Here is a 15,000-nt window from a genome sequence, read left to right as displayed (position 1 = left end):
AGGTCAGTACACTCACAAGGTTTCTGGGCACCCTGTTATTATGTCACAAGGTGTTTTGAACTAACCTAAACCAATGTACTGACCCAAAACAAAAGTGAACCGGGATTTTTGGTCTAAATTCATTTGAATGATTGCTCTTACTCACTAAGTGGGAAAAGGTTTAGTTCTTTGTAACTGCACAGGTAGCACTGATGACAAAATCATGAGGCGCTCACATTCAGTGTCAAACCACACATAATGGATTGGTGAGCAGTCATGTTGAAAGGGTTATTTGCTTTTAAACTACTACCTGCACTATGCACAAAAAGGACATGTCCAAGGTAAAGGGGTCTTACTAAGCCCTGTAGTCAATTTCAAATTGAACAAAAATAGCTTCCCGGCCTCACACCTTTTCTGAAAGCTTCAAATTCGGCATTTTATAAAGACTTGCTTGTCTACATTTGGAGACATACACATTAATAACAATTTTATACCAGACACTGATCAACCAAGACCTAACCAGCACAGACAGGTCAAGAACTTAGTGGGAGACAGAATTGGGGGTGTCCCTCATTGAGGAATTCTGGGAATCATGTCTTGTGAACATTCATTGAATGTGAGACATAATCGTATACAATTTAAAGTAATACACAGGTTCCATTACTCAAACGTAACAGTAAGCAAGATGTATTCCAGTGTATCAGATTAATGTAATAAGTGTAAGAATCAAGAGGACACCCTCACACACCAATTTTAGACGTGCCCTAACCTCCACTTATTCTGGTCTTCTGTAATTGATTTCTACTCAAAAGCCTTCAACCAGCAGTGGAAACCCACCGTCCTTGTGGTCTTTCTGGGATCTACAAATGACACTGCTTTAAACTCAGAGTATCGTGTATTGTGATTATGGAAGTCTGATGGTGTGCCTTCATTTTAAATGTGACTAAAAGAGCTGGGCAAAGTCCTCCATCTGCTCAGATTCACGACTGCAGAGAGGAAGAGTGTTTGATAGGGCATGCCCCCCATGCAAAAAATGAATCTGATGGTCTAATGGAAGACGTGGTGGGATGAGGGGTGACCTATATTGATAATGTAATAATTGTGGTTTCATTTGGAATTTTTCTTCTCTCTTTTGAGTCTTTTGCTCTTTGTCTCTTAACCTACGTCTTTATATTTGCTACGGTGCATCACCATAATGTATTCAGAATAAGCCAAATAATTACAATTAAATGTTCTTGGTTGCTGCTTTATTGATTTTATCGTGTCAATAAGAAAATGGAAAAATAATGTTGCTTGTATGAACAAGTGTAGTCTGTACCCAATGTTGATCTGCAATAAACGTAAATTAAACAAAATAAACAGTATGTTGTAAAAGATGAAAAAAGAAAATATAACAAATACACAAACATAGACAAATCAATCCGATTTCATCAACAAACAAAAAGGATATGTTCAAGAAGGAGCTCTTAACAGATCCTATCAACTGGACATGTGTTAGTGAATTATAGTTTAATGTTTTTATTGAGCAGCTGGTCAATGTTTTTGTCTGATTTCAGTCATTATTTATGTAAAACAAACTGAGCTCTGGTTATGTGGCAGCATCAACACTGCCTTTAATAACCATTTTGAGAAACCCTGCATTCTCCCAGTTATTAGTCCCACGTACCAGGCTGTTGGCAGGCGATAGCTAACTGTAGTGTTGTTAGTAGACTACGCTTGGGTTGTGTGGTTTATTCAAATCCCTTTTTTATTTAAGGTACCTTAATATATCTAAAGTACCTTAATATATCTAAAAATCTAATCGTACAGACTGCTGTCTCTTCACAACTCAACTTTTATGAAATTAAACATGAATCTTTAGAGACCAAATGTAGAGCCCACTATATCACACAGAAGATATGCATATTTAATGAGTGATCAGTGTACTTAGTTTAGTTTGGAAGTGTACATTGCTTCGTATGGTACGGAACAGTATTCTACAGTATATTTTCAATATTGAGGGCCCAACCCTGCCAGCAGTCGGAACAGTGATCACATGTTTTGACATGGCATGACAGCATTTTAATCCCAGCTCACCTGGGTGTGCATGCACCCCATGTACTGAGGTTCAGTCCTTAGCACAGTGGTCTGGGTTTGATTTTGGCATGTCACCCCCCCACTCTCTCTGCCTTTCCTGTCTTCAGCTGCCCTACCAATTAAATCCCAAAAAGCCCAAAATAATATGGACATGAAAACTACGGCATGGTTAATATTTAAGGTTAAGAAAACAGAGTAGCTCAGTCCGTAGGGAGTTGGGTCGCTGGTTCCCTGTCCAGTTGTTGCAGCCCCCTCACTCTCCATCAGTGCATGTAGAGATAATGAACATGTGTGTGTATTTCAGGCTTGTGTGTAGTGTAAAACTTGTAATTTCCCCACTGGGGATCAATAAAAAGTATAAATTCTAAAAGTAATAATAGAACATTTTTGTGGTAAAAATGAATAAAGCATCAGTCTTTGTCATTAAAGTTGAACCTGCTCCGCCCCCATCCACCACACCCTTACTTTCCATGTTACTAGGTTGGGAGCACTGAATATTAGCATTAAATGTATATGGTGTGCCATATTCCTAGAGATACTCCAGCCAACATGCCATCCTTTAACCAGCCGTATATGCCCATGTTTGTGTGTCTGTGTTCATGTGTGTGTCTTGGAGAAGTTCTTCCGAGTGTCTTTCAGGGTCCGTTGTTTTGTCCTACTGTTTCTCCCGTTGGAGATGTGGATGTGACAGGCCGGGGGAAAATATATTCAAGTCGTAACAAAAACACACATGCGCGCGCAGCCTAAGAGGAGATAACAAGTAAATCGCCATAATTTTATTATTTATTTCCTCTCTTATCGAGGTTTGTTTGGTTATTTATTTCTCTCTGTCTGTTGTCTTCAATGAGTTAAACAATGCAAGAAGATTAGCCCACTATCTCGCATTATTTCCTTTTCAAGCTGCACACGTTTTATGTATGTCTGTGCATTTGCGCGTGTGTGTGTGTACGCAGCATTTACTGCGTGTGTGTTCATGAGTGTGTGTGTGTGTGTGTGTGTGTGTGTGCACATGTATTTTAATTCCTATGGTGGGGAAGAGAGGATGTGTTCATTATCGTCCTGTCCCAGCCTTGTCCCTTTAACAGTAATTGGAGCGATATTAATTGCTGCGCAGTGTCTGGTTGATGGTAGCACCATGATGCTGCACTGATAGGGCCGCTGTTTTTTTATGTGTTTTTTTTCTCCCTTCCTCTCCTCCTCACAAACTAACTGCTGGGCTGAGCGAGGAGGAGGGAGGAGGGGGGAGAGAGAGTAAGGGAGAGAGATAGCCCCTCTATCAGCTCCGGAGCAGGCGCTGTCTTTATCAGGAGCACGATTGGCAAAAAGGAAACTTTGACCGGTCTGAATTTTTCTCTTATCGTCAAGCCCCCCCTCCCCTTCTCCACCCCATCCTCCCCTCTCCCCCCCTCACTCCTTCCTCCATCCATCCACCTTCTCCTCCTCTGGTCTCTCCATCACCACTAACAACCACACTAACAGCCCTCCCTTCTCTCCCCCCTCTTCCCCTAACAGCATATATCTCTTCCTCTTTTTCGTTCTTCTTCGTATTTCTTCTTCTTCTGGCGTGTCACAGTGGGACTGGAGTCACTGCTAATGTGCTCTTGTTCATACAACATATTCACTATGTATCACACATTCCCCATAAACAGATGAGAGGAGAAGTGTGTATTCTGGTATGGAAATAAACAGTTTTTTTTATCTCCTCTGGGAGTGTTGGCATTCCACTCGTTTCTCTCTGTTGTTGCGACACTTCTGCTCCCGGGTCCAGAGGTTTTCTAGCTTTTAATCTTTCAGGGTTTGGCGTTAAGGCTAATCATTGTGCCAGTGGTCCAGTAGTGAGGCTACAGCCTGTATGCGTTACACCTTGTAACATGCCATCTGTAGTAGGATTTATTTCTATTATTACTATTATTATTATTATATTTATTTCTTTTCAAATTTATTTTGTCTTTGGATGTCTTTGGTTCCCATTTTGGATTTGTTTGTTTTGTTTGTTTCTTTGCGAACATTTGGAAGTGTTTATGCTTGACTGAAACTTTTTTATTTTTAGCAACACTTAATGGCTCACTTTCAAAAACCGACTCTCTTCAGCACCAACACCACTCTTAAGCCGATATGTCTTAACACTTACAGTATTTGTAACACTAGTGCTGAAACAACCACTGGGGTACGCAGTGTAGTACTGTTTATTGACAGAAAATATGGATCAACAGAAATTTTGAACATTAATTCATTGCTAAACTTTTGCTGGTTCCAATGTAAAGATTTGCTACTTTTGTCTATATTATAGCACTAGTGCAGTGCCTGTTCACGTAATGGGGGTTCACTTCTCTGCTTCTGATAAATGTATACCTCTTTATATTCTCCAGACCAGGTTTATTTTGTGCAAGATACCAATATGCCCAGAATGCACCTGAACACACCTCCCTGGGCGTATTTGCCATTTAAACGATGTGGACGCTGACATAGCAGAGACACTACGGCTGTGCGCCGCGCCAGGTGCTGCAGGGCCCGAGGAGGGCTCTGAGACTGGCTCTGAGACTGGCTCTGAGACTGGCTCTGAGACTGGCTCTGAGACTGGCTCTGAGACTGGCTCTGAGACTGGCTCTGAGACTGGCTGTGTGCTGCCCAGCTTCTCTAAGCTTGTTCATCTAAAGAAGAAACTTCTATTTGTTACAGCAAAACGGTACATTCATTTTTCACGTTTCAGTCTTTCTTGTGCCCTTCTCTTTTGTCCACATTTGCAATCTATTCTTTTTCCTCCTCTTTCTCAGCTTTCTTCTTCACCTTTTCTCCATCTGTTTCTCTATCCCTCCTCTTCGTGATACCTCTATCCGTCTTTACCTCTATAGATCATTCTATACCCCTTTGTTTGTCTTCTCTCTATCTCTACTTATTGCTGTTTTTTTGCCACAGTGTGGGAATATCAAATATTATGTATGCACAAATCTTTTTCTTATGAATTCCATGCAGTTTCATTTATAAAGAAAGTCTAAATTAATTAAATATGAATCTCCTAATTATATTTCAATAGTAGCAAAATATGATTTATTCTAGTTTGAAACACAATAATCCTAGATATGAAAATTTTAATTTCCCTTTCCATGCACAGTTTGTTTTCTAACCTTATGATAATAATCGCTTCATTTATTCAAATAATTTATTCAAATAATTCTTTCGCAGTCATTATTGTTCAAACAGACTGATATTAACATGAAACAGAGAAAACAACAACAGAGCATTTTAATTCCTCCTCTCTTCCAGTTTTTCTTCCTGCCTAAAGATAAAACAGTTCATCACTGGACACAGCATTTTTCAATCCAAATATTTCTAACCGTCCCCTCAGTGTTTTTATGTCAAAATTCCTTAGTCATAGATGGTAGTCAGTGCCTTTCTTTTTGTGTTTTCACTATTTGACTTCCAGTTTCTGCCAACAGCAGCTATCAAAACATTGGCTTTGAGGCTTCCATTGATATGAAAGAAAAAACATTCAAATTAAAGAGATGATAAAGTTGGAATGGATTAGAGGCTTCAGCAGTTTTCAGTTTTCTTTCTCCAATGTGTCTTAAAACAATCAAGATTGTGTGTGTGTGTGTGTGTGTGTGTGTGTGTGTGTGTGTGTGTGTGTGTGTGTGTGTGTGTGTGTGTGTGTGTGTGTGTGTGTGTGTGTGTGTGTGTGTGTGTGTGTGTGTGTCAGTTTGATGAGGGTGTGGTGGTGGCATGGTGTCTAGGTGGGAGCTCCTTCCTATCAGGGGATGGCATGATATGCTAAAGCCACCAATTTAATCTACAGTGTGTCCACACTGCATGATATGCAAATAAATTATGAAGAGAAGGAAGAAAAGAAAAAAATATCTTTTGAATGACCTTGCAGGCTGGAGGGTTCAATATTTCCCCCCCTTGCTGCTTAAAATTCTTGATATGCAAATTGATGTGAGAGTAATCCCTTGTCATTGGCTGGCTGGCTGTCCCCACACGTTCTCTCCTCCACCACTGTGGAGAAATCCATTGTCAGTAGCTATCACTAAACAGTCAAAGCTTTTTATATCCAAGGAGATGGACAAAATAACTGAAACATTTGCTAATTTATGAATATGAATTAGTACATATTTATACTAGGGATGTGACTATACACCCAACTCACGATTCGATACGATTGACAATACGGTTTTCTTACAATTTTTAATGAAATTACTGAAATATATCCTTTATTTATAGAAACTGTGGAAAACAGCAGATGTATAACCCTCATGTTAAAAGTGCAACTGGAATAGTATTTAATTTTAAATAACAAAGAAGCTAAAAATAAATGAAACAATAAAGAAACGCTTGTTGAAGTGCTAGATGGCTGAAAGAGTATTTCAGCAACATTGAACGCAACACAAGCTTACGGAGCCGGACACAAACACAACACTACGTCCCTCACTGTAGTTTAGTGTCCACGCTGTGTCAAAGTCTCCTCTGTGTCTTCAGCTGCGGACTGTTGGACGTCACAGTGAAATACAGTCACACTGAACACCGTTTAACCGTGTTTAAGCCTGCTAACGTTATTAGCTAACGGTAGGCTAACGTCACCTGCTATATGTTAACTAACGTCACACCCTAGGCTGGTTTAAAGTTGCATTGTGATTGAAATAAGCTGGAAAACACAAATTCTGGTCAGGCCAATCACAAACATCAACTTTTCAGCTTTAGGGCCAAATAATCTCTTTATTCATGGCTCTGGAACACATTTGGGCATCACTATAAAGTCATCATTTTTCAAGAAACCAACCCTAACCCTTGAATTTATAAATTTAAAATTTTGGTTTGAAAGAAATAGCTTTTTGCTGAATTAGACTTGGTCAACTCGAACTTTAATGAAATAGTTACGGACACTTTCATAATGTCCAAACACATGATCCATTAATCAAGAAACAATTTGCAGATAAGACATACTCAGAGTAATAATTAGTTGCAGCCCTACTCTTAACACAAGGTTAGGAATCTGTACACTTTATGTTAAAATACTAAATCTTCAATTTCTGTTGAGCGTTGTATCCCTGTGGTCTGAATTTATTCAAGATTTTACAATCCTTTTCGCTGCAGTGAATGGTTATTATTGAAAAATTATTTGGTCTATAAAACGTCAGAAAAAAGGGGAAGAAGATTGTCATAGAGTCCCAAAGCCTCAGCAGACATATTCAAATTGCTAAAATTTTTCATCACAAGAAGATCCCCATCATTTAGAAACTGGACCGTGGGAATGATTCAAACTTTTTTTTTTTAGTCCTTATCCTCTTTTTGTTTTTTTGGATATTTGTTAGATTTTGTAACTGAAAAACATATTTATATGTTAAATATCTATCTTTTAACCTTATCTTTTTTAGCCTCTTACATTTTCAAAATTAATTTATACTTCCCAACAGCAGGAAAAACACCGTCAAACAATTGCATTGGAAGCAGTGAATTCCATCAAAGAAATTGCCTCTCTCTTCCTTCCAGTGTGTGACATGGATGGCAAAGACGGTCTGGGATATGCAATCACACCCTCGGACAGCTTGTCTACCCCAGGGAAGCCGAGCGGGTTTTCCTGCTTACCCAGCACTCCTTGCTCCTTATCCTCCCCAACAGAGTTATTTAAATTACCGCAAACAAAGCATTGTAATGGCAGGCATGATAATGGTTAATATTATTATTTACTGCGCATGTGTGTGTGTGTGTGGGCGTGAGGGTGTGTGTAGTGAGTAGTGATGTGTGTGGTGGTGTTTGATGTGAGAGAGTGAGTTGTGTGTGATATGTGTGACGGTGTTGTGTGTGTGTGGTGTGTTTGTGTGATGACGGTGAGTGTGGTGTGTGTGGGTGTGTGTGTGTGTGGTTGTGGTGTGTGTTGTGGTGTGAGTGTGGTGTTGTGGTGTGTGTGTGATTTGTGTGTGAATGCCGTTGGTGGTGAGTGTGTGGTGTGGTGTGTGTGTGTGTGTGTGTGTGGTGTGCGTGTGGTTGTGGGTGTGCGTGTGTGTGGTGGGTGGTGTGTGTTGTGTGTGCGTGTTTCTTTGTCTGTGTGTGTGGGGTGTGTGTGTTTGTGTGCAGAAGTGGGTGTGTGGGGTGTGTGTGGTGTGTGTGTGTGGTTTGTTGGTGCATGCCGGGCGTGTGGTGCGTGCGTGTGCGTGTGTGTGTGTTTGTGTGTGCATGCGCGTGCGTGTGTGTGTGTGTGTGTGTGTAGGGCTATCATACAGTAGTTAATTATAATGGAGCGTGAAGACACACTATATGCGCACACTATCACTGCTGAGAGTCTAATTTATTTGGGTTGAGGAATGAGAGATGTTGGCAGCGTCACATTTGCATACCGTGCATAGCGACTATCCCCCCCCCATTGAAATCATCAGAGACAGCACAAGGTGCACCCTCATCACTTTGTCCACATGTGATAAGACCTTTGTTTCTCAGGATGATCCATCTAGTCATGGAGGGTTGAGTGTAGTCACCGAAGGATGAGGTGTTTGTGTAAAAGCTTCCAGTTTTCTATCTCTTTGTGGAGCTAGTCATACAAATCCAGGACCTCCATTCCAGGAGTCTATTTTTCAATTATTGCTTGGCAACCAGTTGATGCAATAAGTTTTAATCAGTGTCAATTTTATACTGTATCATCATTACTATAACTCTAACCCTAAAACTAAGTGGCTAATATATAAACAAATTCATTAGGTTGCATTTCAATGAAAACTTTAGATTTAAGAATCTACTCACATTTTGATGATGTTTGTGTTTCCCTGACAAATAAACTGTGTGTGTGTATTATGTGGTAAACCAGAAGCCTAGAGGGCTAAAGGAAGAGAGAAAGATACTGGCATGAGGGAAGAACAGAAAGAATAAATGGACAGGTGTGAAGAAGGTGAGCGAGGGAGGAAGACCAAGAGAAGTGGTTTGGAATAAAGAAGTACAATATTGAGTTTGGAGTGCAGAGATAACTAATGAAGGAGAAAAGAGGGGTGAAGGGTTAAGAATCAATGAGAGAGAGGGTGAGAGATTCAGTAAGGTTAAGAGATAGAAGGATAAGGGAGATACAGTATGAAGAGACCACAGTCGGGCTGTCCCATTGGCTCTGTGGGCTGAAGTGTGGAAAGAGTTTGTCGTAGAACATTTCTAACATGTCTTAGGGCTTCCTTTAAGGAATCTTTGTGCTGTGATACAAGTTGGGTTTCTTAGTGTTTTATACCACTAATTTGAAATAGACAATCCATTTCTGACAGTTGTGGAGTGACGGTCCAAACTACAGAACAAGTGCCAAGTTGCAAGAAACATTGGTGGAGAATGAGATGAAGGAGGGAGGAGTAGAAAGGGTTTACTTTTTTAGGCATATGGTGTCAGGTTAGGATAACATAACTACAATAACATGAGGATTATGTTTAAAAATAAATTGGGTGACACTGATAGTTCAATAGCTAAAAAAATAATAATATAAGGGCTGTCAAATCTATCGTGTTAATAACCAGTTAATGCAAATTATCATTAACGCCACAATTTTTGTTAACCCACACACTTTCTGTGATTTCATAGTCATAGACAGTGTTGCCAACTTTATGACTTTCTTGCAAGATGTGACTTTTCAGACCCTCTTGGCGACTCCTAGATATATTCAAATATATTGTAGAGAGAGACAAGACTGCAGAATGGGAGTGGGTGTTCCAGGTCTTATACTACATCCATGTTCAGGACTGATGGCTAGCTGAAACAAAGCTCCTTGAGCAGAAATTGATAACCAAAAGAGTCTTTTGAATTAGGGATGCACAGTATGAGAAACATTTCTAATTGCAATTATTTTGACTGATATTACGATTACAATATGGTTCATGATATTGGAAGTAATGACCTTTTTAATATCATTATTCTCATTCATTGAAAAATATTAAAATTAAAATGGTTGTAGTGTGATTGTTGTGAGGATCTGCACCAAACAAGAACGTTTTCTGTAGTCTGTAGGATAGGATTTGTAGGCCGGGACGTGTCTGCAGCGCCGGTTTGACATTTTGTCTTTAAGAAATATTGCAACCCCTGCGATTTGGATATTGCACTAGTTCATATTGCAATTTTGATAAAATTGTGATTAATTGTGCAGCCCTATTCACCAGATGGTTCTCTCCATAAGACTTAAGTGATTTGCATGTGTTGTGGATTAGAACTGAGTTACCACCGGAGTAGTCAAGTCTCAAATACCACTTGAGCTTGAAAAACGTGAACAATTTAGAACAGATAAAAAATGTGTGATTAACTAGGAGTTAACTGGGACACTAATTTGATTAATTGTGAAAGTTTTAATTCATTTTGCATCCAACCCCTCATTTTCATTTGTACAATTACAATACTACACTGGCATCAACTGTGAGCTCCTTTAGAGCAGGACTGACCCACATCCACCCGTCTCTCACACACTTAGACATGCTGTACTCTCGTGCTCTTCTCTCTAACCTTCCTCCATATCTCCAGCCAGCAGACTGCCGTGTCTCTCTGGAGGAGGGTGTCCCTGCAAGCACCTTGTCAATTCCACCTGTCAATCAAAAGGTTTTGGGATGATGATTGGTTGTCATGTGTCCAGAGGGCTTGTCTTGTCAGTGAGGCTGAGATACCTCAAAGTACAGTCTGAACTTGTTTTCATCCCATGAACACACAGCCAAAGAGAACTTTTGCATGTGCGTCAGCAGGAATGTATGTTAGACTTAATGGATCTGTAATTGTGCATCTATAAACAATGACATCACATCAATCATAATTTTCTTAGTGAATTTTTATGAAAAAGATTCATCAGTTTTGGTCAATCAGACTCTTCTACTGCAGCACAAACTAGCTCATATATAACGAGAGCAATCTAAAAACAACGCGTGCAAGATAGGGCTGCACAATTTATTGCAATTTGATTGAAATATGGACTAGTGCAAAATCCAAATCACAATATTGGTCAATGGCAAACAATGTGTCAAACCATTGTGAATGAAGTGTTGTGGTGCTTTGGAGATGTCTCATCCTACAAGTCCTGTCCTACAGACTGTAGAAAAACAATTGTTTGGTATAGATCCTCGCAAAAAATCACTTACATTCTTTTTTTCATTTTAATATTTTTAATGAAAATGAGAACAGTGATACACAAATGATCATTCCCTCCAGTATCATGAATCATATCACAATCACAATATTAGTTAAACTAATTGCAATTAGATATTTTCCTCATATTGTGCAGTGCTAGTGCAGGAGAGCGTGTGCAATAAAAAGTTGTTCATGTACTTGGGAGCAGAAGCTCAGGAGGAGCATTGGAAGCCAGCATCGCCCTCTGCCTCCATCACCCACTCTAGATCTACACCATATTCTGACAGACACACACTTTCCCTTCCTTTACCATCTCCTCTCTCTCTCTCCAGCCTGTCTGTGATGTGTCACTCCCCTCCTCCATGCCTGATGATTGATAGGCACGAGGCCCTAATCTTAAGGAACATTTCTCCGTGCTGTCCGGCTGCTATCAGCCAAGCAGCTCCCATACACCCAGCTCGTGAGCCCATGGCAGGCCTGGCTCTGCTGGCGGGACTGGACATTGGCACGCTGATTACCAGCCTATCAGATCCCTGGCTTCTCCTGCAACCACTGCACCACAACCTACCCTTACTCTCAAACACAAATACACTTAAAGACATCTGTATTTAACTTGTCAGTGTGCTCCATTGCCTACATCCATTCCCCAAGTAACTTCTGGTGTTGGGTATGGGTACAATTTGAACTTCAGTGAGCAGCATTTGTGTGTGTGTGTGTGTGTGTGTGTGTGTGTGTGTGTGTGTGTGTGTGTGTGTGTGTGTGTGTGTGTGTGTGTGTGGTCGTTTAAATATCTGGAAAACCGTTCATCCGATCTACTTGACACTTGGCGAGTGTATTGCTGAGTACCAAATGGACTGCAGAAATGAATGCACTGTGAATCAAACTAAGACCGCACAATAAAGGTTGAGGAAGGGGAAAACTAGGACGTATGTACAGCTGCGAAGGCGGGGCTATGGGACTTCTAGACTTTCAATCAGGGATGTCTTCCGCAGCGGACTACTGGCAGTTACTAGTCTTCGCCTATTTTAATGAATACCTTTTTACTTTAATTGTAACTGTGTAAATTCCGAACCAGAGAAAGCTAGACTCACAAATGCAAAGTGTTCCATTTGAGTGAGCTAGCGGTAATGTCTGTCTCCACAGTGGTGTGTGATCTCCTGTTGGCGCATGCTGGGGGGTAGCAAGCCTGATTTGGGTGTTTTATGATTATTCTGCCTACTCTCCTCATTATCTAGGAAGCCTCAGGATAGGATGCTCAGTGTCTGTATTGTATTTATACTATGGCTGATATAAGAAACACATGTAACAAACTTCCTGTTAAGTAACTGCAACATTACATGTTACTAGTATATCATACATATAGATTAAAACTGCAAGACTATAGACTGATTAATGTGGCTCAAACTGACGTATGAATACAATCCTGATGACTGACAAGTATCATAGGTTTCTTTTTAAATGTGTGATGTTAGGGATGTTAGAAACCTCTTGTAAGAATAGAGCTCTTCAACCCTCTGAGGAAGAAAGACACACTGGCGTGTCCAAACGATGTTTGACAAAACTCTTACTCAAAAAGAAATATTACAACATTTCATTTCATACAGTTATTTACTATTTTAATCATATCTACTTTGGTAAAGTCATATCAAGCACCGAAACAACTCGTACAACATGTCATAAGTTAATCTTTATTTTCAAAAGAGATTTGAGGAATTATAAAAAAACATCAACATTTCAGCTTTAGCACCAACTTATTTCTTAAAAAATGTGGGCGTCACTATATAGAGTTTGTTATAGAGGAAATGTAAAGTTTTCTATTCTAGAGAGTTTGTTCTGAACGTTTTGATATGAAACACACAGGGATCAGTTTTATGCAAATACCTTAAAAAGGTACATTTAAGAAGATACTGTATGGGAAAATGTCCTTAGACCTTCAGAGGGTTAAAGTACCAAACCTGTCAGAAACTGTATGTTTAAGTACTGTACGTAGTAATATAACAGGAAAATTATACAGAGCTTGAAACAATAGTAAGAGTAAATGAACTGAGGTGTAATGTTCCAGTAGTTGTTGATAGGGTTTCCTAAACTGGTTAATCATCACTTCCTACTGATACTTTGTAGTGGATACATTTCTTTATATTTTAAGGTAATGAAGTGATTTCTGTCAGCAGCTGTACATATTAGTTTGTCTGGAGGCCGATGGCCCCCAGCGGTCAGCTGATTTAGATAAAGTTCTGTTAAACTGTGATGAGGTCCAGGAGCTCAGATCACTGTTAAAGGGACGACCTTTTGCAGCTTGTCATTTTGAATCAACCCCAGCTTCTTGTCTTGTTAGTCTTGTTACCGCCAGCTTTGCATATTTTTCTGCTGGTTTTCAGGCGAGCAGGTACTGTACCACACCCCTATGAAAGACTTAACTCTTTTTCCCCTTTTTGTCTTTTTGGCCTAAACATGTGCATGAATGTTTCCATTTTACCAGACTCATTTGCAACATTTTAAGGGGTTTGTGCTATAATTTAGGTTGTGGCTTTAAAAAATGTCTACTTTTGCTTCAACTTTAGCTACCTGCTTAACTAATACCAAACACTAATGTAATGATAATCTTTTAAATGATATAATTAAAGGCCTGACCCCAAATTGATCCATTGTAGCATTTAGGACCAACAAAATCTCACGATTGCTTTCATTTTATATCTTTAATAAGGACATAACATCAACAAGATATAACTAGCACATAAGCACACTCATGTCTCCCACTTACTGCTCATTTTTCCCACCTTCATATCTCTTCCTTATCATCCTCTGTCTTTTTCTCTCTGTGTCCTCTTCTGTATCTCTTACTCACCAGTTTCCTTCCTTTATTAGACAACAATCTCTTGTTTTCCCAAACCTTAAGGGAGTTTATGTGTCTACAGTTGCACTAGAAAAGCTGTCTGAAGTACTTGCTATATTTGCCACATGTGCCAATGTAATTTTTACTATAAAGTCAACTGTTAGCAGCATGCTCTATAATACTCCACATGGGTGTTTTTCACTTTGTCTATCCTGAAACTTTCAGCATTACAAAATGACTACAAGTACTTAAATGGACTATAAGTAGACAGAGACAATGTTTAGAAAATGAATCAGAAGAGCTTGGGACCCTTCGGCCTACTTTATAGAATGCAGCAGCAGGGAATATAAACGCAGATATGTGTAGGACGGAATAGAAACCATAAAATTAGTTTCCTTTTTGATTTTCAGTTGTTACCATTGATTGCCAGATGTATTACAAGAAGATGCTTTGGTGAGGAGTATTTATGTATTCTTTCTAGATATGGAGTAAGAAACAAAGAATGGCTGTGTTTTACAGCCCTTCTCATGTTCCTTCTGTTTGTTCGCTTCACTCACCGCTCTCTTCTTGCTCTTGTCTGTTTTAATTGATGAACCTCTAAATGACCCTGAGTGTGTCAAGCAACCCTATCACTCTTTAACTTTTCCATGTCTCCTTTTCCCCGGCCCGCACTGCCGATACCGGCCTGATTGAAATGTCCTTTTTTTCAGCGGGAGCCAGAAGGAGTTGTTAAAGCAGACATGAATTAATGATTGAATTAATTATCGGAGTCACATACCGTACAATTAATTTTGTGGCTTTGCCTCAGTCTTTCCTCTCCCTGTCTGTGCGTAGAGAATGTCAAGAAACATTTTCTAATTAATTCATGTGTGATTATCAGGAATAGTTTCTGGAAGGTCTCCACTTTCAATTTGTGACAGGCTACAGCGGAGGAGAGAAAGAAGGCTGCAAGAGATGGAGGTGGGAGTGTAAATGAGGGAGCAGCTGTGCTTGTGAAGGATGTGCCCCCTCACACACACACACACACACACACACACACACACACACACACA

At 39.7% G+C, this 15,000-nt stretch overlaps 3 protein-coding genes across 5 annotated transcripts in view; 2 read left to right on the top strand and 1 right to left on the bottom strand.

Moving 5' to 3' along the window:
• LOC116693433 (uncharacterized protein KIAA0513-like) overlaps positions 1-15,000 on the top strand; it is a 453,101-nt gene that overhangs the window by 107,436 nt on the left and 330,665 nt on the right. The window lies entirely within an intron of this gene.
• LOC116693434 (uncharacterized protein KIAA0513-like) overlaps positions 1-15,000 on the bottom strand; it is a 453,088-nt gene that overhangs the window by 135,606 nt on the left and 302,482 nt on the right. The gene's annotated exons all lie outside the window — the stretch shown is intronic.
• The window catches only part of LOC116693371 (zinc finger protein ZFPM1-like), a 143,751-nt gene that overhangs the window by 63,803 nt on the left and 64,948 nt on the right, over positions 1-15,000 (top strand). For all 3 annotated transcript variants that reach the window (XR_004332909.1, XR_004332910.1, XM_032522294.1), the window contains one exon: positions 1-2. This exon is cut by the window's left edge and continues 136 nt beyond it. Coding sequence is in view for 1 of the 3 variants with exons in the window: in XM_032522294.1 (XP_032378185.1) it covers positions 1-2 (2 nt within the window). In the remaining 2 variants the exon portion in view is untranslated. The remainder of the gene's footprint in view (positions 3-15,000) is intronic.

This window comes from Etheostoma spectabile, chromosome 8 (assembly GCF_008692095.1).
Source record: "Etheostoma spectabile isolate EspeVRDwgs_2016 chromosome 8, UIUC_Espe_1.0, whole genome shotgun sequence".
Lineage (NCBI taxonomy): Eukaryota > Metazoa > Chordata > Actinopteri > Perciformes > Percidae > Etheostoma > Etheostoma spectabile.
The sequence above is the reverse complement of the archived record's forward strand: the minus strand, read 5'-3'. Positions and strand labels throughout refer to the sequence as shown.